This window comes from Gorilla gorilla, chromosome 17 (genome assembly GCF_029281585.2).
Source record: "Gorilla gorilla gorilla isolate KB3781 chromosome 17, NHGRI_mGorGor1-v2.1_pri, whole genome shotgun sequence".
NCBI classification, from domain to species: domain Eukaryota; kingdom Metazoa; phylum Chordata; class Mammalia; order Primates; family Hominidae; genus Gorilla; species Gorilla gorilla.
The window spans coordinates 46888455-46913659 of record NC_073241.2 but is presented as its reverse complement, the minus strand read 5'-3'; the positions used below and the strand labels follow the sequence as shown (position 1 = coordinate 46913659).

The following is a 25205-nucleotide window of genomic DNA, read 5'->3' as shown; positions in this document are numbered from 1 at the left end:
TTTAACTCACCCAGTGTCTCTAAAATATTATTTCATCGTGTAATTAATAGAAACTATTTTTTTCAACAACCAAGAGCAGGTAAAATATAAACTATTAATGAGATTTTTACATTCCTCTTTCATGCCAGTTTTGAATCTGGTGTGTGTTTTATTGGACCACCCACATTTCAAATGCTTGATTGCCGCTTGGGGCTGGTGGCCGTGCTGTTGAAGGACACAGCTCCAGAGTTATGCTGGCTGTGAATAAACCCCGATTTCCTTTTTTGGGACACTGGAATAATACCTACCTCATAGGACTTCTGTGAGGATTAAATGAAACCATGAAGTGTGAAAGTGTAGGGTAGCTTCTAACAAGAAGGTTTATTTCTTGCTTTCCATTCATTGATGGTTTATTTCTTGCCACCCATTCATTCAGTGGGGACTCTGTCCTCTGACTTAAAGTTTCTATTCTGTCCTATTACATTTTAGGAGGCAAAGTAAGTCATAGGACCACACCCAAAGGTCAATGGCAGTGGAGTAGAAAACTGCAACCCTACCATGTGTCTGGAGGGTGGAGAGCAAGAAATATTTGATGAATATCACAAAGGAGTCATGCAAAGGGTATTTCAGAACAATCATTCTAATAATCATTTTTGGCTGGACGTGGTGGCTCACGCTTGTAATCCCAGCACTATGGGAGGCCGAGGCAGGCGGATCACGAGGTCAGGAGATCGAGACCATCCTGGCTAACACGGTGAAACCCCGTCTCTACTAAAAATACAAAAAAAAAAAAAAAAAAAAAAAATTTGCCAGGTGTGGTGGTGGGCGCCTGTAGTCCCAGCTACTCGGGAGGTTAGGCTGGAGAATGGCATGAACCCGGGAGGCAGAGCTTGCAGTGAGCCGAGATCGCGGTACTGCACTCCAGCCTGGGTGACAGAGCAAGACTCTGTCTCAGAAAAAAAAAAAAAAAATCATTTTTACTAACTTTCTGAAGGACTCATTTCTCTAGTCCATACTACCATCAGAGATGGCATTTTAAACACAGTTTTTTTCTCCCAGCATATGTTTGTGTAAAGGGGTGAAAAGGATGGGGGAACCACATTAAACATCCCAAAATGTTTTTTAGGAGTGGAATTAATTTATTTTATTTTTTTTAGAGATGGGGGGGTGCAGGTCTCACTACGTTGCCCAGGCAGGTCTGTCTTGAACTCCTGGCGTCAAGCGATCGTCCTGCCTCAGCCTCCCAAGTCGCTGAGTTACAGGCATGAGCCACCACATTGGGCCCAAAGTGTTTTCATACAGTTCATACAAAGGTCTTGATCCTGCTGTGTCTTTGCACATGCTGGCCCCGCCTGGAGCACTGCTCATCTGTTCAGAGTCAAGTCAAATGCCACTTGCTTCATCCATTTTTTAGATAGATGTTTCCCATGTGCTCTATGAATCTGTTCCAGGAGGTGGGAATTCCACAATGAAAAAACATCAAATTTCTGCCCTCCTGGAGTTTACTTGCCTCAGTTTCCTCTACAGAACTTCAGCTTTCCCTTTTACATGGCACACTTCTATGATAGACAATTGTAGGATAGTCACTTGTCTGGATGCCTCTCTCTTTCACTTCTGTGGAGAAGGCCAAGGATCTTACTCATATCTAGAGCCAGCTTCTTCATATTCTCCAGGTTTGGAGACAAGGTTGCCTAAAAGATTAGCCTCTGAAACAAAAATGCAGACGCCAACTAGTACGTCTGTCACAGAAGCAACTCACCCTGGGATAGGGCTGCTGATGGATGAATCTAGGGGTAGTGGCCAAGATAGATTGTAAAATCAGCATAAGAGGTACTAGTGCATTTTATGCTCGATAAAAATGGGACTGGAGAGTAAGAACTGATTATTGAAACACAAGCAAGAGACCCATGGCATCTGACAGCTCTGCCGGCACTAGAGATACAAAACCTATGATGGAACAGTTTTCTCATCTGTAAAATGGGGATAACAGCTACTTAATGGGCTGTAGAGATTAAACCAGAGAATCTTTGTAAAGGACAGTGCCAGATACTTGGTAAGAATTCAATATATTATATTATCATTGCTACTGAAATAATTATTTCAGTGATATCTGAATAGTATTTATTATTGTTTTAGATTATTGCTTCCATTATTACTGGTTTGGGGCACTACCTTCTACACCATGTGTTAGGTGGATCTGTTTTAGCCACTTGGGGCTCATTTGGCTGAAGGTCCTTGTGTTTGTTCTTTTCTGCATTGCTATAAAGAAATAGCTGAGACCGGGTAATTTATAAAGAAAAGAGGTTGAATTGGCTCATGGTTCTGCGGGTGTACAGGAAGCACGGTACCAGCATCTGCCTGGCTTCTAGTGAGGCCACAGGGAGCTTTTACTCATGGTGGAAGTGAAGTGGGTACCGGCATATCACATAGTGAGAGGAGGAGCGAGAGGAAGAGGAGGTCCCAGACTCTAAATAACCAGATCTCTGAACTCAGAGAGAGAACTCACTTATTCCCAATGGGATGACTAAACCATTCACGAGGAATCCACCTCCCTGATCCAAACACCTTCCACCGGGCCCCACCTCCAACACTGGGAATTGCATTTCAACGTAAGATTTGGAGGGGACAAACGTCCAAACTATATCAGTACTTCAGCTGAGCTGAACTGGGCTTATATTCTGTTCTGGTCCCCAAACAGAGAAAGTGAATCTGAGGATGTTGGCAGCTGACTTCCCAGCCTCATGAGGAGACTCTATCTGCAAAAAGAAGCTCAAGATGGGAGGCATTAAAAAACACAGACACACATACACAAACAAAAACACACAAACACGCAAAAAATATCCTGATGACACTGCCAGGCTCCCAACGTCCAGATATGCCTGAAGTTGGATCCACTTTTGGATGTTTGAGTTCCAGAAATTTTATTTTTTTGATAAAATTTGTGTGACTTTAAACCATGGTTTTAAAGCATGTTCGGAGTCATTCCTGCTGCCTGCTGTCCAGGGGTCAGTCACTGAACTTCCTGAATCCTGTTGGTGTCTGCTCAAAGCAAAGACCCCTCGAGCTGTCCTTGTCCAGGCTCCTTCTTTATCTCTCCAAGCCCTCCCCGAGGACACAGGTATTACACTCCTTTCTCAAGAGTATTCCTGTGGCTGTAGCTGCCGCAACAGCTCAGCTGGGCAGTGAGGAAGGGACAGGTGACTCATTCTTGCCTTCTCCAGCTGGGGAATGCAGGCTGGGTGGGGGGATATCTGGGATGCAGAGTCGTGTGTGTGTGTGTGTGTGTGTGGTGCCTCGATGCTGAGTTGCTCCCCGCTGGCTCAGAGGCCACGCTCCTCCTTCAGCTTGCCTGCTGTCGGGGCTACACCATGGTCCCCTCCCAAGTCAGGGCTCCTCAGCAGGGAGCTGTGTCAGACACCGTACATTTATCCTAAATTCATCTTTTATGACACCTCCTTATCGTAGCTGGAGATCCCCAAATGATAGACATAAAATGTATTATGCCTCTAATTGTAACTTATCGGTGAGGTAGTGTTGGGACATTTTTTGGAATAAGACAAGGGCATGGAGTCCCCTCTGAGGCTGACTTCACAACAGTCATCAGATTTAAAGACTAATGCATGTTAGATACTAACTCCTTAAAGTGAGCCTAGACTTTTGATCATCCTTTTGCCAACGAGAAAATGTAAAGAGATTTGTTCAAGTTCACAACAGTTCACTTACCTTGAATTTATTCACTTGAACGCTATGATGGGAGTGCTGATTTTCCTCTGCCAAGCATCCCTTCCTTTGAAAGGTTTCTCTCTTTACTCAGTGCGATGATTCTGGGGGTGCCTCGATCGCAGCACCAGATGCTTCCCAGTTGACCCCAGGGGTGGTAGGTGCTCCAGTCAGGGTGCCCACCCATCAATAATAGTGACTGTAAAGGGTGGGCATGAGACCTTGTCATATTGGAACTGGGCATAGACGTAGCTGGACTGAGTTTTTATGTTTGTTTCTAGTACTTGCCTCTTGCTGTGTTTTAAATCCATGTTTCTCTGGTTACCATGAAGCTGAGTATCTTTTTTTGGCACAATTCATTGTTATTAACATAAAATAAGTATTTATTCTAGTTTCAAAGTTGTTATACCTGAGGTTGCTAATTTTAAAAATGAATTTAAAATAATCACTTAATAATTCTGCTTTGACTAGGACAATGAAATGTGACTTTAAGAAGCCATATTTAAATTCAGCACCATTTGCTCATAGGTCTTTCAGCATTTCTTCTTAAAGTTTCTGGAACTTTCCTGTTTCTGAACTACAGGAATTACTGAGCTACATGAGAAAGCCTCTCTGGGACAGGCAATGGGAAGTTAAACAAGGATATTAACTCCTGAAAGTGAAGATAGACTTTTTTTTAGCTGGGTGTGGTGGCACGCTCCTGTAATCGGGAGGCTGAGGCAGGAGAATCGCTTGAACCTGGGAGGCGGAGGTTGCAGAGAGCTGAGATCACACCACTGCACTCCAGCCTGGGAGACAGAGTGAGACTCTGTCTCAAAAAAAAAAAAAAAAAAAAAAAATGCCTGTCTTTGCATCAGTGAGTGGAACTGCCTCATTAGTGGGAAAAACTCAGGACATTGTATGCATCCTTAGCCTTCAGGAAGGAGCTATAGTAAAGAGACACACTTAGCTGAAGGAAAAGAAGGAAGAAAACATAGCTTTCCTTAGAGGTCTCTTTTTTTATCCCAGAAGGAAATCCAAAAGTGTTGCATATCTGGTTGTCTGAAGCCAACCAGAATTTGAAAAGCTATATTATTTGTCAAACTAGGAATAGTATCAGTTGAGGAAGGAAAATGAAGGATTCAGCAGAAGATAAAATTGGAACTCAAGAACTCAAACCATCTTCCTGCCCATCCTCTTCCCTCTCCTTAGGATTGGCCACTCACTCACCACCTCCCACGGGAGTGGCCATGCTCACTTTAAAGACTCAGGTGAGATGCAGCCTAGAAGCAGGCAGTAAATTTTTGGTACCTTCCCACCCAAGATTATTGCATTAGTTTTCTATTGCTACTGCGACCAATTACTGTAGATTTTCTGACTTAAAACAACACAAATTGCCCGTCTGTGGTGGTTTACACCTGAAATCTCGATACATTGGGAGGCTGAGGAGCGAGGATCACTTGAGCCCAGGAGTTCAAGACCAGCCTGGGCAACATAGTGAGACCTCATTTCTACAAAAATAAAAAGATTAGCTGGGTATAGTGGTGTGTGCCTGCAGTCCTAGATACTCGGAGGATGAGGTGGGAGGATCGCTTGAGCCCGGGAGATCGAAGCTGCAGTGAGCAGAGATCACACCACTGCATTCCAGCCTGGGCCACAGAGCTAGACTTTGCCAACACAAATTTAATATGTTACAGTTCTGGAGGTCATCAAGAGGCTAGCAGAGCTGTGTTCCTTTCCAAATGCTCCAGGAAGAATCTGCTTCCTCACCTTTTCCAGGTTCTAGAGGCTGCCCAGACTCCTTGGCTTATGGTCCCTTCCTCCATCTTCACAGCTAGCCTTGGCCGATCAAGTCTTCTCCCAATGCATCACCCAATACTGGTTCTCTGCCTCTCTCTTTTACATTAAAGGCCCTTGTAATTACATTGGCCCCATCCCAGTAATCCAGGATAATCCCCCTATTTTAAGGTCAGCTCATCAGCAGCCTTAACTCCCCCCTTGCCACATAACCTGACATAGTCACAGGTTCTGTGGATCAGGACATGGCTATCTTCAGGAGGACACTCATCTGCCTGCTACAATTATTATTTTGAATGTCCTTATTGCTACAAAACACTACATTTATTTATTTATTTATTTATTTATTTATTTATTTATTTTTGAGATGGAGTCTAGCTCTCTCGCCAGGCTTGGAGTGCAGTGGTGCGATCTCTGCTCACTGCAACCTCCGCTTCCCAGGTTCAAGCAATTCTCCTGCCTCAGCCTCCTGAGAAGCTGGGATTACAGGCGTGTGCCACCATGCTGGGCTAATTTTTGTATTTTTAGTAGAGACGGGGTTTCACCATGTTGGCCAGGCTGGTCTTGAACTCCTGACCTCAGGTGATCCACCTGCCTCCTCCTCCCAAAGTGTTGGGATTATAGGTATGAGCCACTGTGCCCGGCCCAAAACACTACTTTAAGTAGCTACATCATATGTTATTTAAAATTTTCTTGTTGATACACACCTTGCATCTGTTTTTCTTTTCCTGTAATAAGTGATATTACAACAGACACCTTTTAGATAGAATTTTGTATTTTGGATTTTTTTCTAGGATTGTTGCAATAAATCATGTAATATTTTATGGCAATACCTATAGCTATATTGTTTTCTAAAATAACTACAGTAACTTCTTTTTTTTTTTCTTTTGAGACGGAGTTTCGCTCTTATTGCACAGGCCGGAGTGCAATGGTGCAATCTCGGCTCACCGCAACCTCCGCCTCCCAGGTTCAAGCGATTCTCCTGCCTCAGCCTCCCAAGCAGCTGGAATTACAGGCATGCGCCACCAGGCCCAGCTAATTTTGTATTTTTAGTAGAGACGGGGTTTCTCCATGTTGGTCAGGCTGGTCTTGAACTCTAAACCTCAGGTGATCTACCCACCTCAGCCTCCCAAAGTGCTGGGATTACAGGTGTGAGCCACTGTGCCTGGCTTAGCTACAGTAATTTCATACTCATTTCCTGTATATTAGAATATCACTTCAGTAAACCTATGTTGACACTGCCTTTTAGCATTTAACACCATCTTCATTTTTTTGAATACCATTGAGGCTGAACAATTTCCATGTTATGAGTCTTAGTGGCAGAGATTTTTTGGCCTTTTTTTGGTGGTCTTATAACTTTATTTGATGTATTCAGTGATCAGTGGCTACTTCTCATCCACTTTGACTGTCTGTAGATTTTTGAAAGTGGTAACAGGTACATAGGTAATCAAAGTATAGAGCTTGTTTGGTGAATCTTCATGCTAATTACGTTTTCTGGACAACCACACATGGATACAGTAGAGGATATTCCTTATTCCTTCAGCTCAGATAGCTTTGTTGAGTCTGGCATCAATGAGCACATCTGGAGTTCCCATCTCCTTCATGGCAAGTTTCTGGATCTCTCTGAGTGCCCGAGGGGCACACTTCTTGAAGCCCACTCTGTATGCACTTGTGAATATTGATGGCAGAATGGCCTTTCTTCTCGCTACCTTTGTTTGCTGGAGTCATTCTGCCTGGCCCAAGTTGGAAAGCTGTTTTCGGCTTTCTTCATCACTATTGCATCTCAGCACCTAGCATGGTGCCTAGCATGTCAGTAAATCACCAGTGAATATTTGGGGAATGAATGGATGACTGGAAGAGCATACTAAAGTGAGTAAAAGCTGTATTTTTTTCCTTAATTTTTTTTCCCAGAGACAAGGCCTCCCTCTGCCTCTCAGGCTAGAATGCAGCAGTGTCATCATACCTCTCTGCAGACTCGAACTCCCAGGCTCAAGCCATCCTCCATCCTTGGCCTCCCAAAGTGCTGGGATTATAGGTGTGAGCCACTGAGCCTGGCCAGGAGCTTTAAAGTCAAATGTATCTGGCTTCCTGTAATCCCAGCACTTTGGGAGGCCGAGGAGGTGGGAGGATCACAAGGTCAGGAGATCGAGACCATCCTGGCTAACAAGGTGAAACCTCGTCTCTACTAAAAATACAATACAAAAAAATCAGCCGGGTGTGGTGGCGGGTGCCTGTAGTCCCAGCTACTCGGGAGGCTGAGGCAGGAGAATGGCGTGAACCCGGGAGGCGGAGCTTGCAGTGAGCCGAGATCGCGCCACTGAAACTCCAGCCTGGGCGACAGAGTGAGACTCTGATTCAAAAAAAAAAAAAAAAAAGTATCTGGCTCAAGTTTCCAAATGTTTTCCACACAGTGATTTCTTTAATCTTCGCAACAATCTTATAAGGTAGGTACTATTTTTGGCATAGTCTCCATCTTTCAGATAAGAAAACTAAAGTATAGAGAAATTAAGTAACTCTCCCAAAGCCACACAGCAAGTGGAAGACCAGGACTGAAGACCATGACTTAAGCCCAGGTGATGAACTGTGGCTGCAGTAGCTAGGTTATTTTTATTTTTGAGACAGAATCTAGCTCCGTCACCCAGGCTGGAGTGCAGTGACGTGATTTCAGCTCACTGCACCTCCGCCTCCCCAGTTCAAGCTATTCTCCTGCCTCAGCCATGCGAGCAGCTGGGACTACAGGCACGGGCCACCATGCCTGGTTAATTTTTGTATTTTTAGTAGAAACAGGGTTTCCTGATGTTGGCCAGGCTGGTCTCAAACTCCTGACCTCGAGTGATCCGCCTGCCTCAGCCTCCCAAAGTGCTGGGATTACAGGCGTGCGGCCCCATGCCCGGCCAGTAACTATGTTCTTAACACTGCACAGCTTCTCCAATGTACCAGCGTCTACCTAATAGGATTGTTACCGGGATTAAGTAACAGAATAGAATCAAATGCTTCTATGCCCAAACAGCACTTGACCTATAATAAAGCATAATACATTTTTGCTCTTTTGTCATCCGTAGTACTATCTTTTTATTATTGTTACATTTTGTGGCTTGTCTGTATAATTTGCCCTCTGTATATTAGTTTCAAAAGGCTTTAGTTGTCTATTTTTAAGCGGGTTTATATAATAAAAAGTTATTTCTCCTTAAAGCATTCTTATTTTACATATGAAGTATTTGTCCTCACTAGATGAAATGTTATATACCTTGACTCCTGTTTCCATTCCATATGGACTTTAATAAAACAATATTCTGAGAGATTTCCCCTTGTGATTGACACAACTCAAAATAGACCTCCATAGGGAAATACCTGCCACTTACAACCATGCCTTTTTCCTTGCGTCACAATGTGAATGTGCTTATTGCAACTGAACTGTCACACCTAAAAACGGTTAAAATGATATTTTACCGCACTAGAGCAATAACAGCAACAAAACAAAAACACATATTTTTCAAGTTTAAGTGGGTCTTAAAAGAGCAGGACTCTAGATCTATAAACATCTCTAGCAGAGATAAATTTTCCAAAGAGCTTAAAATGTTTTTGTACTGAAAAGATGTCAATATTATGTATATCCAGCAATTGTGTCCACTGATATTGTCTTGATAATACTTTATCTTTTCCTCATTTTTTCTTGCATTAAGAAATCAATAACCCTCCCCCACCACACACACACAAAAGAAAAATGGGTAAAGGGCAAATTTCTGAAATATTATTAAATGTTTAAATATTTAGAAGTATTAAAATGTGTGCACGACTTTGCACAACTGTTCTTGTGAATTCAGCAAAGAAGAATTTCTCGGCCAGGCGTGGTGGCTCACGCCTGTAACCCCAGCACTTTGGGAGGCTGAGGTGGGCGGATCACTTGAGGTCAGTAGTTCAAGACCAGCTGGCCAAAATGGTGAAACTCCGTCTCTACAAAAATTAGCTGGGCGTGGTTGCATGTGCCTGTAATCCCAGCTGCTCCGGAGGCTAACGCAGGAGAATCTCTTGAATCTGGGAGGCAGAGATGGCAATGAGCAGAGATGGCGCCACTGCACTCCAGCCTGGGCAACAGAGAGAGAATCCGTCTCAAAAAAGGATTTCTCATCCATTGCCTATAGCTAAACATTAGACAGACAATACCACAGTGTGACAGAAACAATTCCCTCATGTGTCATAGTCAATGAATTATTCAATTAAATAAGCAATTACATGATCATTTCCTGTAGAGGCCACTGCCATTCATTTCAAAATCATATCATATTGCTTTAGAAGAAAACTTTAAGATGATGTACTAAAATTATTCATTCAGAAACCAAAAATTGTTAAACACTTCCCCTCTATCTCATCACTTTTTTTTTTTTTTTTTTGAGAAAGTGTCTTGCTCTGTTACTCCGGCTGGAATGCATTGGCATCATCATGTCTCACTATAAACTCAAACTCCTGGGCTCAAGCGATCCTCCCACCTCAGGTTCCTGAGTAGCTGGGACTATGGGTATGCACCACCACACCCAACTAATTTTTACATTTTTTTTTTGTAGAGACGAGGTTTCACTATGTTGCACAGGCTGGTCTTGAACTCCCAACCTAAAGTGATCCTGCTTCCTCAGCCCCGCAAAGTATTGGGATTACAGGCATGAGCCATCACACCCAGCCTCATCACTTTGAATAATACATTTTAAATCTGTGAACCATTATTTTATAAAGTTATACAGACTGCCGTAGGGAAAACTAAATACTATTCCTACTTTAAGGAAAACCATTGTCTAATGATAAACATTTTTTTTAAAAATTATAATTAGCCAGGCATGATGACATAGCCCTGTAGTCCCAGCTACTCAGGAGGCTGAGGCAAGAGAATTGTTTGAACCCAGGAGGCAGAGGTTGCAGTGAGCCGGGATGGTGCTACTGTACTCCAGGCTGGGTGATGAGTGAGACTGTCTAAAGAAAAAAAAAGAAAGAAAATTCTCAGAAATTATTTCCATAATTAGCAAGTACATAGAATTGATGTATGATGGAAGAGATAGATTCTAAAGTAAATTATCATAATTCTGCAAACTATCCAAAAGTAATATTTTACAACATAAAAGTATTATATATTAAAGCACATTAATCTAAATAGCATTCCCACTAAAAGGAACCAGGGCTGTCTGGAAAAATGGCTAATTTCAGTTTGGGGGCAGGGAAAGTACAACAAGTTAGGCCTGGATCATTTTTGTTCCAGAAGATAAGAAAGTGTTCAAAAACACACAAAGACGGTAGAAGCGGCACAGAAGCCAAGTACAGTGGCTCATGCCTGTATTCCCAACACTTTAAGTGGTCCAAGTGGGAGGATCCCTTGAGGCCAAGAGTTCAAAAGCAGCCTGGGCAACATAGTGAGACTGTATTTGTATACAACTTTTTTAGAAATTGGCTGGGCATGGTGGTCCACACCCGTTGTCCTAGCTACTTGCGAGCCTGGGATGGGAGGATCCCTTGATACCAGGAGTTGGAGGCTGCAGTGAGTGAGCCAGTGCACTCTAGCCTGGGTGACAGAGCAAGACTTTGTCTCCATTTAATTAAAAAAAAAAAAAAAAAAGACACAGGAGTCTACTAGAAGAGGCTTCTGCTGGCCAAATTTGGAAAACTTTGAGCATCCAAAAAAAAAAAAAAATAGTGTTGGCAATAGATTAAAGCAAATTGAATTAAAACAGGAGTCCAGGATTCTCCAACAAAAGGTGAGGTAAGGAGAGGCTCTTATTTACAGAAGAATCTCAGCTAAGAAATATAGAAGGAATAACTGATTTCAAAATCACTATTACTTCACCAGTTTGATGACTGATTCCAGCAAGTATCAACAATGGATGCTAAACCTATAGGTAAAAATTGCTGGGACCCAGTGGATATACACTAATCCAAATATCACAGGTTATTGATTAATTGCAAAGAGGAGAGGAAGATATCTGGCACATAATACCTTAACCAAATGATCAAATATGACATCCCTGATGTTAGGGCAAACTGACTTGACGCACCTGCTGGTATGAGAAGAGCACACTACCACCTGGGCCGGCCAAAGTGAATAATCTGAATTTAATTCCGAGACAGTCTACAGAACAATTGGCCTGGACACTTCACAGGTTGTATCTCAAAAGAAAAAAAAAAAAAGGCAGCAGAACGGCTTGAAATTAAAGGAGATGAAAGCTACATGACATTAAAAGCAATACTTGGTCCTAGATTGAATCCCTGATTTTTTAAAAAAGAAGAGTTTATGAACAGCATTATTGGGACAACTGGTGAAACTTTATTATTGGTGGTTATTTTAAATATTTCAATAGTAAGTAAATTTTTGATAATAGTATATCAAAGTCAAATTTCTTGAATATGATCAAGGTGAAGTGGTTATATAGGAAAAGATCCTTTTTCTTAGGAATTAGGAATTAAATAGAAATATAGCATAATGAGGGAAGTTCTTTGTGCTATTCTTTTTTTTTATACTTTAAGTTTTAGGGTACATGTGCACAACGTGCATGTTTGTTACATATGTATACATGTGCCATGTTGGTGTGCTGCACCCATTAACTCGTCATTTAACATTAGGTATATCTCCTAATGCTATCCCTCCCCCTTCCCCACTGTGCTATTCTTTTAACATGTCTATAGGTTCAAAATTTTTCAAAAGAAAACGGGAAAAATTACATTTAAACAACTCTAGTAAAAGGTTATTTACTATGCATGTTTAATTTATCCATATTTTTGCTTAACATTGTCTTTGTCTTACCTTGTCGACATAAAATGAAGAGGCTGTGGCACAAAATAAGATTTAAAGAGTTTACCTGAGCCAAAGTGTAGACAGCTGCCCAGAAGATTTAGACCCAAGAAACCTTGAATGTGAGCTCCGCCCAGCCTTTGTTACAAGCAAGTTTTTAAAGGCAAAAAAGAGGGATGGGAAGTGAGCTCATACAAAGTTGTTGTAAGGAATTCTCTTTGGTTTACAGAAATAACAGGGATTAGTGACTGGCTATACGCTGCTAAACTATAGGGTGTGGCTTATAGTGTCCAGTGTGGCATTATTAGGGTAATTTATATCTACTTGTGACAACAGCAAACAGTTTCAAGAGATAAATACATAGCTTAAGGGGGACGTGATTGCTGTCTCATTTCAATGGCTCTCTGATTCTGATAATTTAAAAGGACTCGCATTCCTTAGATAATAGATTTTTTCTAAACCAGGCATTGTGGCTCAATCCTATAATCCCAGTGACAAGCAGGAGGCTGAGGTGGAAGGATCACCTGTGTTCAACAGCAGCCTGGGCAACATAGGGAGGGCTTGTTCCCCATAACCCCAAAATGTAAAGAATTAGCCAGGCATGGTGGTTCACACCTGTAGTCCCAAGCTACTCAGGAAGCTGAGGCAGGAGGACCCCTTGAATCCAGGAGTTTGAGGCTGCAGTGAGCCGTGATCGAACCACAGCACTTCAGCCTGAGTGGCAGAGTGAGACCTCGACTCTTGAAAAAAGAGGAAAGAAAGAAGGTTGTTTTGTTTTGTTTTGTTTTGAGACAGAGTCTTGCTCTGTCGCCATGCTGGAGTGCAGCGGCAGGATCTCCGCTCACTGCAACCTTCGCCTCCCGTGTTCAAGCGATTCTCGTGCCTCAGTCTCCGGAGTAGCGGGGATTACAGGCACGTACCACCACACCCAGCTAATTTTTGTATTTTTAGTACAGAAGGGGTTTCACCATGTTGGCCAGGATGGTCTCGATCTCCTAACCTCATGATCCACTCGCCTAAGCCTCCCAAAGTGCTGAGATTATAGGCGTGAGCCACCGAGCCCAGCTTTTCTTTTCTCAACCTTGTCTTGTGAAATTTTAAGTTGAGGCTTGTAAGTTATTTTCTAGTACTTTAAACACAGTAATTATTTTGGACCACATGTAATAGACAATTAATGCAGTTAAATTCCCCTGGCCTGAAGTTTATGCTTTTGGTAAATTAAGGAAATTGTAAAGAGCAAACATTCTACCTTGTTGGAATTTGGCTAAAATGGGCCATCATGTTGCATGGCTGGATGGTGAATGAGAAGATGAAATTGGGGTCAGGAAATTTTAAAGCTGGAAGAGATCTTAAACCTTGGCCAAATTAAATTTACCAGACTTTAATTGAGAAAAGAACAATTCGTGAACTGGACAGCCTTCCGGGCCCAGAGGAGGCTCAGAGACTCCAGCTCAGCCACGTGTTGGAAAGAGGTAAATAGAGAAAGGAAAGTGACGAACAGAAAATGGAAGTGAGGTACAGAAACAGTCAGATTGGTTACAGCTCCGTGTTTGCCTTATTTGAACACGGTTTGAACAGTTGGCCCCCTTTAAGTTGCCAAAACTTGGTGATTGGCACAAGAGTAGGTTACAGTCTGTTTACTCTTCCATTTAGGTTATGGTTCACTAGGTACAGAGAAACCTTTAGGCCAAAGTTAAAATATGTAAGCAGGCTGCTTTGGGCTAAACCCGATTTAATAGTTATGAATGCAGCATGGTTTTGCTCTTATGTGGCTCAGTTTCTGCTGGGCCATTCTGACACATGTGCCACCTGGTAATGACGTTTGATCTGAGGGGATTGGGAGATACTTGATAAATAGTATCCTCTTCTGTCCTGCCAGGGGACAATTCTAGGGTGAATTATACATGGCTCCTCAGAGACTTTCCAGCAGGATTAAACTCCAGTTACCTAAAGGAATGAACAGTTTGAAAATGCACCCTTCCCCTATTTCATCCTGTCCAGTCCTTCCCACCATTAGAACCACTTGCCAACATCAACGATCTGCATGGGAGCACATTTCTCAGGCTCTGTTTGAAGACACCCACATTCCATACAGCCTTTCCTGGTGCCTCTGAGTCCTGGGCTTCTCAGTTTCTCTAGATAATTGTCTTACTTCTCATGGTGCCCTGCTCTGCCAGGATTAGGAGCGCATCCAAATTCCCTGCCAAGGTAGTGGAAACTCCATCATAAGTTTACCACCTTGCAAATATCTGTGGATATTTGGTGTCTCCTTTTCCCATTCTCTTTGCTCTTGTAAGTTTCAATATTTTAATTTTGTATTGTTATTTTAGCTGGGGAGCACTGCAATATACAATAACCAAACTTTTTTTAAAACTGACAGATGGACTCCATAGCAGAATGGAAGTGACAAAGTGAAGATTTAGTGAACTTGAAGACAGAACAAAAGAAATGACTAACCTAATGACAGAGAAAGAAAAAAAAAGCAGAGCTTCAGATTTCAGGTATTATTGGGACTATAACAAACGATCAATCATTCATATCATTTGCCATTTTTTGGCACCTTTTGAAATGTCCTTATGGTATTTCTCCTCTTTGTGTTGTTACGTTGTTGCTAATACGGTGAATTGCATTGATTGATTTTTTAAAAAACAGTAGGCCAAGCTTGCATTATCTTAGTGAGGATATATTACCCTTTTTGTTTATTAGTTGGATTTTATTTGTTAATATTTTGTTAATATTTACAGCTGTATTCATGGAGTTATTGAAGGAAATGACATAAAATAGAAAAATATGAAAGTAACAATGATCTGGATTTAAACGCATGTGTTATAGTAACAAAGACCAAGGAACACTTGGCTGTTAAGAAATGCAGACATGTATTATGTTTCTTATCTTGAATGGGGGTAGAGAGTTGGGCATAGCACCATGTCGCTTTTGGCTTTGTCATTTAGAGAAATGCTGATTTATTTGAAAAGCTTAAAGGTGCTCACTGGCAGAATTTAAAAATCAGTTATGAGACAAAATAACACAAGAAAGATCAGCTATCAGTTATAACAATGAGTATAAATAAATTAAACTCCTTATGAAAAGACAAAAATTCTCAGACTGACTTGAAAAAAACAGCATCCAACTCCAAGTGTATGGTATTTTATAGAGTTACCATTAAAAACAAGCATCAGAGGCCAGATGCGGTGGTCCAAGCCTGTAATCTCAGCACTTCGGGAGGCCAAGGCGGACAAGGCATTTTTGTACAAAAAATACAAAAACTAGCTGGTTAATGTCTGTAATCCCAGCTACTCGGGAGACTGAGGCAGGAGGATCACTTGAGCCCGGGAGGCGGAGGTTGCAGTGAGCAGTGACTGCACCACTGTACTCCAGCCTGGGCGACAGAGCAAGACCATCTCAAAAAAAAAAAAAAAAAATCAGAAAACATTAAAAGTGCTTTCTTTCCTAGTTTTCTAACAACTTAAAAGTGCAGATGCTGAATTTTTTTATGCTTTCTTAAATATGCTGCTTTAAAAAAACTGTATTGGACTATTAATATAACACATTATAGTAACACATTTTCTTTCTTTCTTTTTTATTTTTTGAGACAGAGTCCTGCTCTGTCACCCAGGCTGGAGTGCAGTGGTGCAATCTCAGCTCACCGCAACCTCCCCCTCCCAGATTCAAGTGATTCTTGTGCCTCAGCCTCCCAAGTAGCTGGGATCACGGGCACCACAGCTGGCTAATTTTTGTATTTTTAGTAGAGATGGGGTTTTGCCATGTTGCCCAGGCTGGTCTCAAACTCCTGATCTCAAGTGATCCTCCCACCTTGGCCTCCCAACGTGCTAGGATTACAGGTGTGAGTACCACACCCTGCCAGTAATACATTTTTTACTATTGAATTATCCTGTAGTTTCTGATATAAATAAGAAAAGAAAAGATGGCCAAAGATTGATCAAACATGCCTAAACAAAAAGTCAATACATAAAGCAATGATAACAATACTAATATACAGAGAAGAAATCAAGGCCAAAGCCTCAAATGAGATACAAATGGCTATTTTATTTCACTGTATTTTTTGCTTATTTATCTTTTAGAGAGAGAAACTATACTCTAGGAAGCAGAGATAATACAGAACCTTATAAAATTTAAAGTTTAATTTTACTTTTGCCACACCCATGAACCCAGCTGTTCCTGAAAGGAAACCACTGTCCCATACGTTAATAAAGGTTACACTTCATGTACTTGGAAACAGTGAATACTATTGTGTCCAAATATAAATGCGGAAGAAGAAATGAATAGCATGCTACGGGATTTATTTATTTTTAGAGTGGGGGGGTCTCACTATGTTGCCCAGAGTGAAGTCCAGTGGCTATTCACAGGCCCGATCTCCTGGGTTCAAGCAATCCTCCCACCTCAGCCTCCCAAGTAGCTGGGACTATAGTATGGGATATTTTAATATATCATTCTCAGTCTCTGACAAACTTCACAAGCAACAAATAAACTAGACTATGGATGTTATAGTAAAATCAACAAGCTTACTTTAATAGCTGCATGTTATGTTGTACAATGGAGAATATACTTTTTTCCCGATGTAAATGAAACGTATTAGTCAACAAAGAAAATACTGATAAAATTTAAAAGCAGAAAACATATAGCACACATGGTCAGATAATTCTGACCACAATGTGCTAAAACAAAAAACTAGTAATGAAATTTTAAATTCTAAAGAATCAAGATACTTGGAATTTTAACTATAAATGTATTTAAACATTAATATGCATTACATAGAGGAAGAACTTCTAGATTCTAGAATCAATTTCCTTCAAATATTTTTTTCTCGTAGACTTATGTACACAAAAAATTATGAATTGAGCTTCAGTTTTACAATGATACAAGAAAAACATTGATTTTTATCCCGTGAAAAAAGGCATATAGATTTTGTTTGTTAACCTTATGAAGTTATAGACCACATGAAGTTGTATATAAAAGTACAGTGGGCATGCTACTCATGGAAGAAAGTGGCATTTTCCTTGAATGGATTTGTGTTTTGCTGATCTTTGTCATCATGGCCATTGAAATCAATAAGAGAAAAAAGAAAAAAATGAAATAGCAAACACTTCAACAATTATCTGGCATATATACCAGATAATTTATTAGCTATAAAGAAAGAGAAGTAAGGCCGGGCATGGTGGCTTACACTTATAATCCCAGCACTTTGGGAGGCCAAGGCAAGAGGATCACTGGAGGCCAGGAGTTTGAAGCTAGTCTGGGCCAACATAGCAAGACCCCATCTTTAAAAAAACAAATTAACCTTTAAAACAGAAAAAAAAAAAGAAGAAGAAGAAATAGAAGAGATGAGAGACTCAATAAAAGAAAAACTAGTCAAGATGTGACTAAATTAAATAATATTTTCCCAACATGATAATATTATTTTGACATCATATTCTACAGTAGGAAGTGGCAGGGTTTTTGGTTTTGAGTCAACACCTCTTGTTACCACGAGATCACATCAACTGTGGCTTCCACATCCATTTTCAGTGGTGCCTGCAAGGGTGTTTGATCAGTAGCAAATCAAATGAGGATTTGCTCTTTCCCCATGACAAAGCCTGTTGCTCTAAGTGAACTTTCATTAGTTTACAGCTATGTGACTTTCAATCTTTTTCTTTATTTTAATTAATTTATTTTTTATTTTTGTAAAGACGGGGTCTTGCTATGTTACCCAGGCTGGTCTGGAATTCGTGGACAAAAGCAATCCTCCCACCTTGACCTCCCAAAGTGCTGAGATTACAGAAGTGAGCCACCATGCCCGGCTGTGTCTCTCAATCTTAAACTGCACCAGAGAAACACTCTGCCCTGAGGACTTCACATTAATATGATTGTTGTTTTAGTGGTTGACTCACTTCTTAGAATTTACCTCTGTCTGAGTTGATGCCAGAGTCTCCTGGGTTGTGACTTCACAAATGAGACACCTGAAGAAATGGTGCTCTTACCAGGAGTCACAGACTAATGAAGTGGAATGGAGGGGTCCATTTGGGTTTTCTCCTTTGTGGTTCTTTGTATATTTAGGCTTTCTACAATGTTCCTCATGGCTAGTCTACATTTATTCTGTTTTATAGGATAGGTTTTGTTTTTGTTGTGTTTCAAGAACTTATTTAATGAGTTATTTAATGAGTCTTCTAATTCGTTATTTGGTTTGTTGCTATTCATTCTTTTTTTATTTATTTTTTTTTTTTTTGAGACGGAGTCTCGCTCTGTCGCCCAGGCTGGAGTGCAGTGGCGCGATCTCGGCTCACTGCAAGCTCCGCCTCCCAGGTTCACGCCATTCTCCTGCCTCAGCCTCCCAAGTAGCTGGGACTACAGGCGCCCGCCACCACGCCCGGCTAATTTTTTGTATTTTTTAGTAGAGACGGGGTTTCACTGTGTTAGCCAGGATGGTCTCGATCTCCTGACCTCGTGATCCGCCCGCCTCGGCCTCCCAAAGTGCTGGGATTACAGGCGTGAGCCACCGCGCCCGGCCCATTCTTTTTTTAAAGAAAAGAATATTGCTGTCATCCTTTAAACATTTTTTTATTTGCTTATTGAATTTTTTAAAAACTCTAGGATCCCACTTTTAGTGTAATAACCATTTCAACATTTTCTGCAGAATCAGAGGAGGTCTGTAGGGAGGAAATTGTCATTCTATGACACTAAAGCCCTCCCTACCACTCAAAGGAAACTGTCTCCAGCACCACAGTTCTATAGATTCTCCTGTCTCTGCTTTTTTCCTGGAGCTCCTTAAATCTGTCACTGCATTAAAAGATTTCATATTGTTCTCATTTGAAATTTTTTTTTTCCCTTTTCCTTTTACAGGAGTAAAGTTCTTATTATGAGTTGCATAGTTTTTAAATTCCTACATGTCAGGAGAAACCTTTTTGCCTTCTCCCACTTTGATGCTAATAAGACTAAAAATAGAAATCTAGCTTCAAAAGCTCCATGGAAGGGAAGAGAGAAGGAAAGGGAAAGGAGAAAGGAGGGGAAAAAAAAAGGGGATAGAGTTAAACTGGCCCAAAAATTCCATGACATTCTTGAATAACTTATGATTGCCCCAGGGCCCTTGTTTTGGTTGTGTATACTACGTAGTAATCCTAAAACTTAGTGGCATAAAGCAAAGCCCATTTATTTTACTATCTCCAATGATTCTGTGGGTTAACTGGGCTCAGTTGGGCCGGTTTTCTGTCCCCAGTGATGTGGGCTGCTCCTGAACTCATCAGGGCTTTCCACCGGTTGACACTATTCTGATAGCTCCCTCCAGTGCTGGCAGGGATGCTGGCTGTTGGATGGAGGACCCTCACTTGGCCCTTCTATGTGGCTTCTGCTTTCCACAGCATGACAACTGGGGCTGAGAGTTTCCAGAGGAAGGAAGTGGAAGCTGTCCATCCTCTTCAAGGCCAGGGCTGGAACTGGGGTGCTGCCCCTCTCTCTCCAGTGCTTTGAATTTGTTGGCTGTAGAGCTTCTCCAGAGGCGTCTTCAGGAAAATTCTCTCTTCCATCTGATATTTTGGGCTGTGGTATTTTCCCTCTTTTTGGTCCTGAAAACTTGTCTATATCTATCTTGCATATTTACTTGTAGCTTTGTAGTCTGCTCTCTTTCTTTGCTTTCCAGCACTCTGCCATTTTATTGCTTTGGCATCTTTTTTTAAAATTTATCTTTCTTTGAGACAGGGTCTCACTCTGTTTTCCAGGCTTGAGTGCAGTGGCCCAATTACGGCTCACTGCAACCTCAACCTCCCAGGCCCAAGTGAAGTGATCCTCCCGCCTCAGCCTCCTGAATAGCTGGGACCATAGGCATGTACTGCCACACTTGGCTAATGTTTTGATTTTTCATATAAACGGGGTCTCCCTATGTTGCCCAGGCTGGTTTTGAACTCCTGGGTTCTAGTGGTCTTCCTGTCTTAATCTCCCAAGGTGCTGGGATTACAGGTATGAGCCACCATGCCTGGCCTCCATTTGTAAATTATTAATTTGGTCCTTCTTTTGGACAGCAGTTGTTTCACGTACATTTTTTCAGGAAGATTTTATTAATGCTAAACTTATAAAGTTCTTGCATATCTATATATATATACGTATATATATATATATATATATATTTTTTTTTTTTTTTTGAGACAGAGTCTCGCTCTGTCACCCAGGCTGGAGTGCAGTGTCACAGTCTCGGCTCACTGCAACCTCTGCCTCCTGGGTTCAAGTGATTCTTCTGCCTCAGCCTCCCAAGTAGCTGGGACTACAGGCGCTTGCCACCACGCCCAGCTAATTTTTGTATTTTTAGTAGAGACGGGGTTTCACCATATTGGCCAGGCTGGTCTGGAACTCCTGAGCTTGTCATCTGCCCGCCTCAGCCTCCCGAAGTGCTGAGATTACAGGCGTGAGCCACCTCGCCCAGCCAGTTCTTGCATATTTAGGAATGTATTTCCCATGCTTTTAAAATTGAAAGATATCCTGGCTAAGTAAGAATTCTTGTGTTCTATTTCTTCTTCTCAACATTTCCCATTATCTTGTTCATCTAGTGTTGCTGTGGATGGAAGTCTAAAGCCTGCCTGACATATATTCTTTCCCCTTAAAGTTGACAAGTTTCTTCCTCCTGGATGCTTGCCAGACTTTTCCTTATCCTTGAAATTAATTCATCAGGATATGTCTTAATCTTGTTAGAACTCATCAGCTTTTTCTCCATACATTGTTTCAACCTGAAGATTTAGATCTTTTCTTTCAGGAGAATTGCCTATGAAATCTTTGAATACTTTTCTGTTCCATTTTTGTTGGTTTTTCCCTGGGAATGCATATTATGTGTGTGCTGAATCTTCCTTGCTTCTTTTCACATCTGTGACTCAGATGTTAGCTAAAGTCACTTGGCCCTTTGAGAGCTAGATAACTGGTTAAGTCCCAGCCAGCTCCAAGACCTATAAAAACCATAGACCTCACAATGTCAACTAAATCCTGTCTCTGTTTCTCTTCATATTCCCACAGCTATAAAACACATACCTTTTTTTAAAATTGGTTTTCCCAAGAAAGCAACTAACACCAGCGTCCTTAAGCTTTGAGGGTTTGTGACCTTCTGTTCCTTGTTTCCTCTCTCATAGACGGTGGCCCCAGTCCCAAATTCTACCACCAGGTGGGTGCAGAGTGACTTCTCTCTTTCCTTAAAACCTTCTTACCAACTTAGCAAGCCTGGAGTTGGGAGTGGGGTGGGCTTGGGGAACTTAGAACTCATTTCTACACTTACAATCTGCTCAACTGAAGGCTTTAGTTACAGGTGCATTCAGGTGTTCAAATGACGTCATCAAGCTTCTATTTCCCACTCTTCCTCTCAGGTTATGTTTGTCTCTGCCTCTTTTTGCATTTGGCCTCACTCTGTCCTGACACAAATATGTTCATTACATGTGGCAGGAGAGATGGCTGCTGGTAGTCCCAATCCTGTGTATAAACTTACAATTCATGGTATGAAAGCGAGACACTCCCTCCCTTTCCCAGTATTTCCTATATTAAATTTCTTGAAAGAAATATGACTGGACTTGATTGGGTCAATGCCCAATTGTATTGTGTAAACACGGCTGGGGTGGTGTGGTTGGACGGGGGTGGATTGTATACCCACCCCATAGCCAGGCCCATGGGAATCATATGGGATCTGTGAAGACCAATTCTCCAGTGTAAAGAGGAGTGTTTTGTTGAGAGGACAAAAGCAACAGATGTCTAGCACACTTCACACTCTTTGGTATGGAAATGTGCCCTGGCTGTATTCTCTTTCCTTCCCCTGGATCATCCTGCCTCTAGTTAAGAGTTATTTTCAGGGCCTTTCAGAGCCTTTCACATATATCCTGTTAAAGATTTGGGGAACTTGCATGGGCTTGCATTTTCATCTCTCTTATGATTCTTTTTTTCATTTTCTGTCTTCCCAGTAGATTTCAGGGAGAGGAGTTAACAGTGGGAAGTTACTTTTATGAAAGGTCTTATGTTTGTTTTTGTTTTGCTTGCCTGTGAAATATGGTGGAATAAATAAGAATGGGGGAAAAGACTGAAGGGAAAATGACCTCATAAATGCCAATCTTTCAGAGAGAAATTAGGGTTGCTGCAGTGGTTTCACATACAAGGGGCTCAGTGAATTACAACAGGGCAATTCCATGGGTAAAAATGCCCAATCAGCTAGATACCTGACTCAAAGAAAAATCTTGCTTTGAAGCTATTCATTGAAAGCAATACATACGTGTTGAGCACTTAAAGATTTGCTAGGCACTAAGCTAAGTACTGAGTATAAACATGGGTGATTAAAACAGACTATGTCTTAAGAGCTTAAAACCTTGCTTTTGTGTTGTATAAATATTTTACTTCCTCTATGCACTCCATTCTTTATTATAAGTGATGCTTTTAGAAGATTTCACAGTATTTCTTTTCTTTTTTAAAAAATACTTTTATGTGTAATATAGCCACCATTTATTGAGGTCCTGTTGTGTTATATACACTTTATATACACTATCTCTAATCTTCTACAGACGAGAACAGAGGTTTTGTTTTTCATTTGTTTGTTTGTTTGTTTGTTTTTGACAGAGTTTCGCTCTCGTTGCCCAGGCTGGAGTGCAATGGCGCAATCTCGGCTCACTACAACCTCCACCTCCCGGGTTCAGGACATTCTCCTGCCTCAGCATCCCGAGTAGCTGGGATTACAGGCATTCACCACCACAGCCGGCTAATTCTGTATTTTTAGTAGAGATGGGGTTTCTCCATGTTCGTCAGGCTGGCCTCTAACTCCAGACCTCAGGTGATCCACCCGCCTCTGCCTCTGCTGGGATTACAGGTGTGAGCCACTGCGCCCAGCTGAGAACAGAGGTTTAAGGAGTTACGTTGATTCCTCAAGATCAAGTGGCAGAATTTAAATGAAATGAAAGCAGTTTTGCAGAGATATCTGCACTCCCATGTTTATTGCAGCATAAGTCACAATAGCCAAGGTACAGAAACAACCTATACAAATGTGGATGAATAAATGGATGAAGAAAATGTGGTATATATGTGTACTGGAAACACATATATACTTTTAAGAAGGAAAGAAATCCCATCATTTGTGACAATCTGGAGGATATTATGCTAAATAGAGTAGGCCAGACACAGAAATGTCCCATGATCTCCTTTACATGAGGAATCTAACAGAGTCAAGCTCATAGGAGCCGGGGTAGTAGAACGGTGGTTGCCAGGGGCTGGGGGGTGGGAAAAATGGGAGATATTGGTCAAGAGGTGTGAAGTTTCAGTTAGAAAGTGAGTAAGTTCTGGAGATCTAATGTACAGTCTGCTGACTATGGTTGACAATACTGTATTGTCTAGTTGAAATTTGCAAAGACAGTGGATCTTAAATGTTCTCATCACACCACACAAATGGTAGCTATGTGAGGTAAGATTGTATTGTTAATCAGCTTGATTATGGCAATCATTTCATGATGTATTTCATGATGTATATCAAAACATCGCATTATACCTTAAACACATACAACTTTTCTTTGTCAATTACAGCTCAAGAAAGCTGAGGGACAAAACCAGCTGGCAGAGCCAGGTTGGGAGCTGTAATCTCCAGTCTTTCTCCAACTGTGATTTCTCCCTCAAAGCTTTTCTTTGCATGTTCTCATCTCTGGCTCCCTAGGGTAGCTGCCTCCTACTCTCATGGTTCCTCTTTCTGACCCAGTTTACCTTTTCCCACTGGCCGACACCACAGTATCTGGCCTGTCTTGGGTCAGGTGTCCATCCTTGGTCCAATCAGCTGTGAGTGGTGTGGGAGAGCTTATTAGAGGCAGAAGTCTCCTTAGAAGAGGATGTGAATGCTCATTCTCTCTCCTGCTGCCATGTGAAGAAGGACATGTTTGTTTCCCCTTGCACCATGATTGTTTCTGCTCCAGCCCAGCTCCTGGACTGGCCCCAGGTTCTGGCCCTAAGGGTTTCGATCCAAGCATCATTCACTGTCGCACATGTTTGGCAGCAAGACCCAGCTCACTGTCTTAGGTAAGCCCAAGGCTCCCCGTTTGGTCACTCTGTTCCCGCCCTCCTCTGAGGAGTTCCAAGCTAACAAGGCCACCCTAGTGTGTCTCATGAATGACTTCTACCTGGGCACTGTGACAGTGGCCTGGAAGGCAGATGGCATCATCATCACCCAGGACATGGAGACCACTAAGCCTTCCAAACAGAGCAAGAAACAGGCCAGCAGCTACCAGAGCCTGATGCCTGAACAGTGGAGATCCCGCAGCAGCTACAGCTGCTGGGCCATGCATAAAAGGAGCACCCTGGAGAAGACAATGGCCCATACAGAATGTTCTTAGGTCCCTGGCCCTTACCCTACCCATGGAGGCCTGGAGCTGGAGGATCCTAGGGGAGGTGTCTCTCCTCCCATCCCAAGTTATCCAGCCCTTCTCCCTGTACCCAATAAACCCTCAATAAGTATACTCACTGTCAAACAGAAAAACAAAAACAAAACAAAAAAAAGAAGATGTGAATATTAGTGAAGACCACTGGCCTTCAACACAGATACACCTGAATGCATGATTTCATTAACTTGTTAATATGACTTTATTGGATTTTGTGTCATAGCCAGCAGAGGACTTGCCAAGAGTCATCTCATGCAGATGACAAAGCTAGCCAACATCTGAATGAGATCAATATCGAAAAGTGACAGGTCAGGCTTGGCAGCACGCACCTGCAGTCCCAGCTACTCAGGAAGCTAGATGGGTGGATTGCTTGAGCCCAGGAGTTGGAGTCCAGCCTGGGCAACATAGTGAGATCTGACTCTATTTTTTTATTTTTATTTTTAATTTTTGGGGGTAAATGTAGGTATATATATTTAATGGAGTACACGAAATGTTTTGATACAGGCAGGCAAAGACTTCAACTCTTAAAAAAATGACAATCTAAATGTCAAAAAACAGAGTGGTTAAGCAATTAGAGTATATGTTGTGATATTAAATAATCT

General features: G+C 41.7%; 1 gene segment (V, D, J or C); it reads left to right on the top strand.

Moving 5' to 3' along the window:
• The first annotated feature begins 2935 nt into the window (after positions 1–2935).
• Positions 2936–24558, top strand: LOC109023952 (immunoglobulin lambda constant 1-like). The segment is given in 2 exon segments: positions 2936–3176; positions 24179–24558. Coding segments are annotated over 2 exon segments (621 nt in total).
• The last annotated feature ends 647 nt before the right edge of the window (positions 24559–25205 follow it).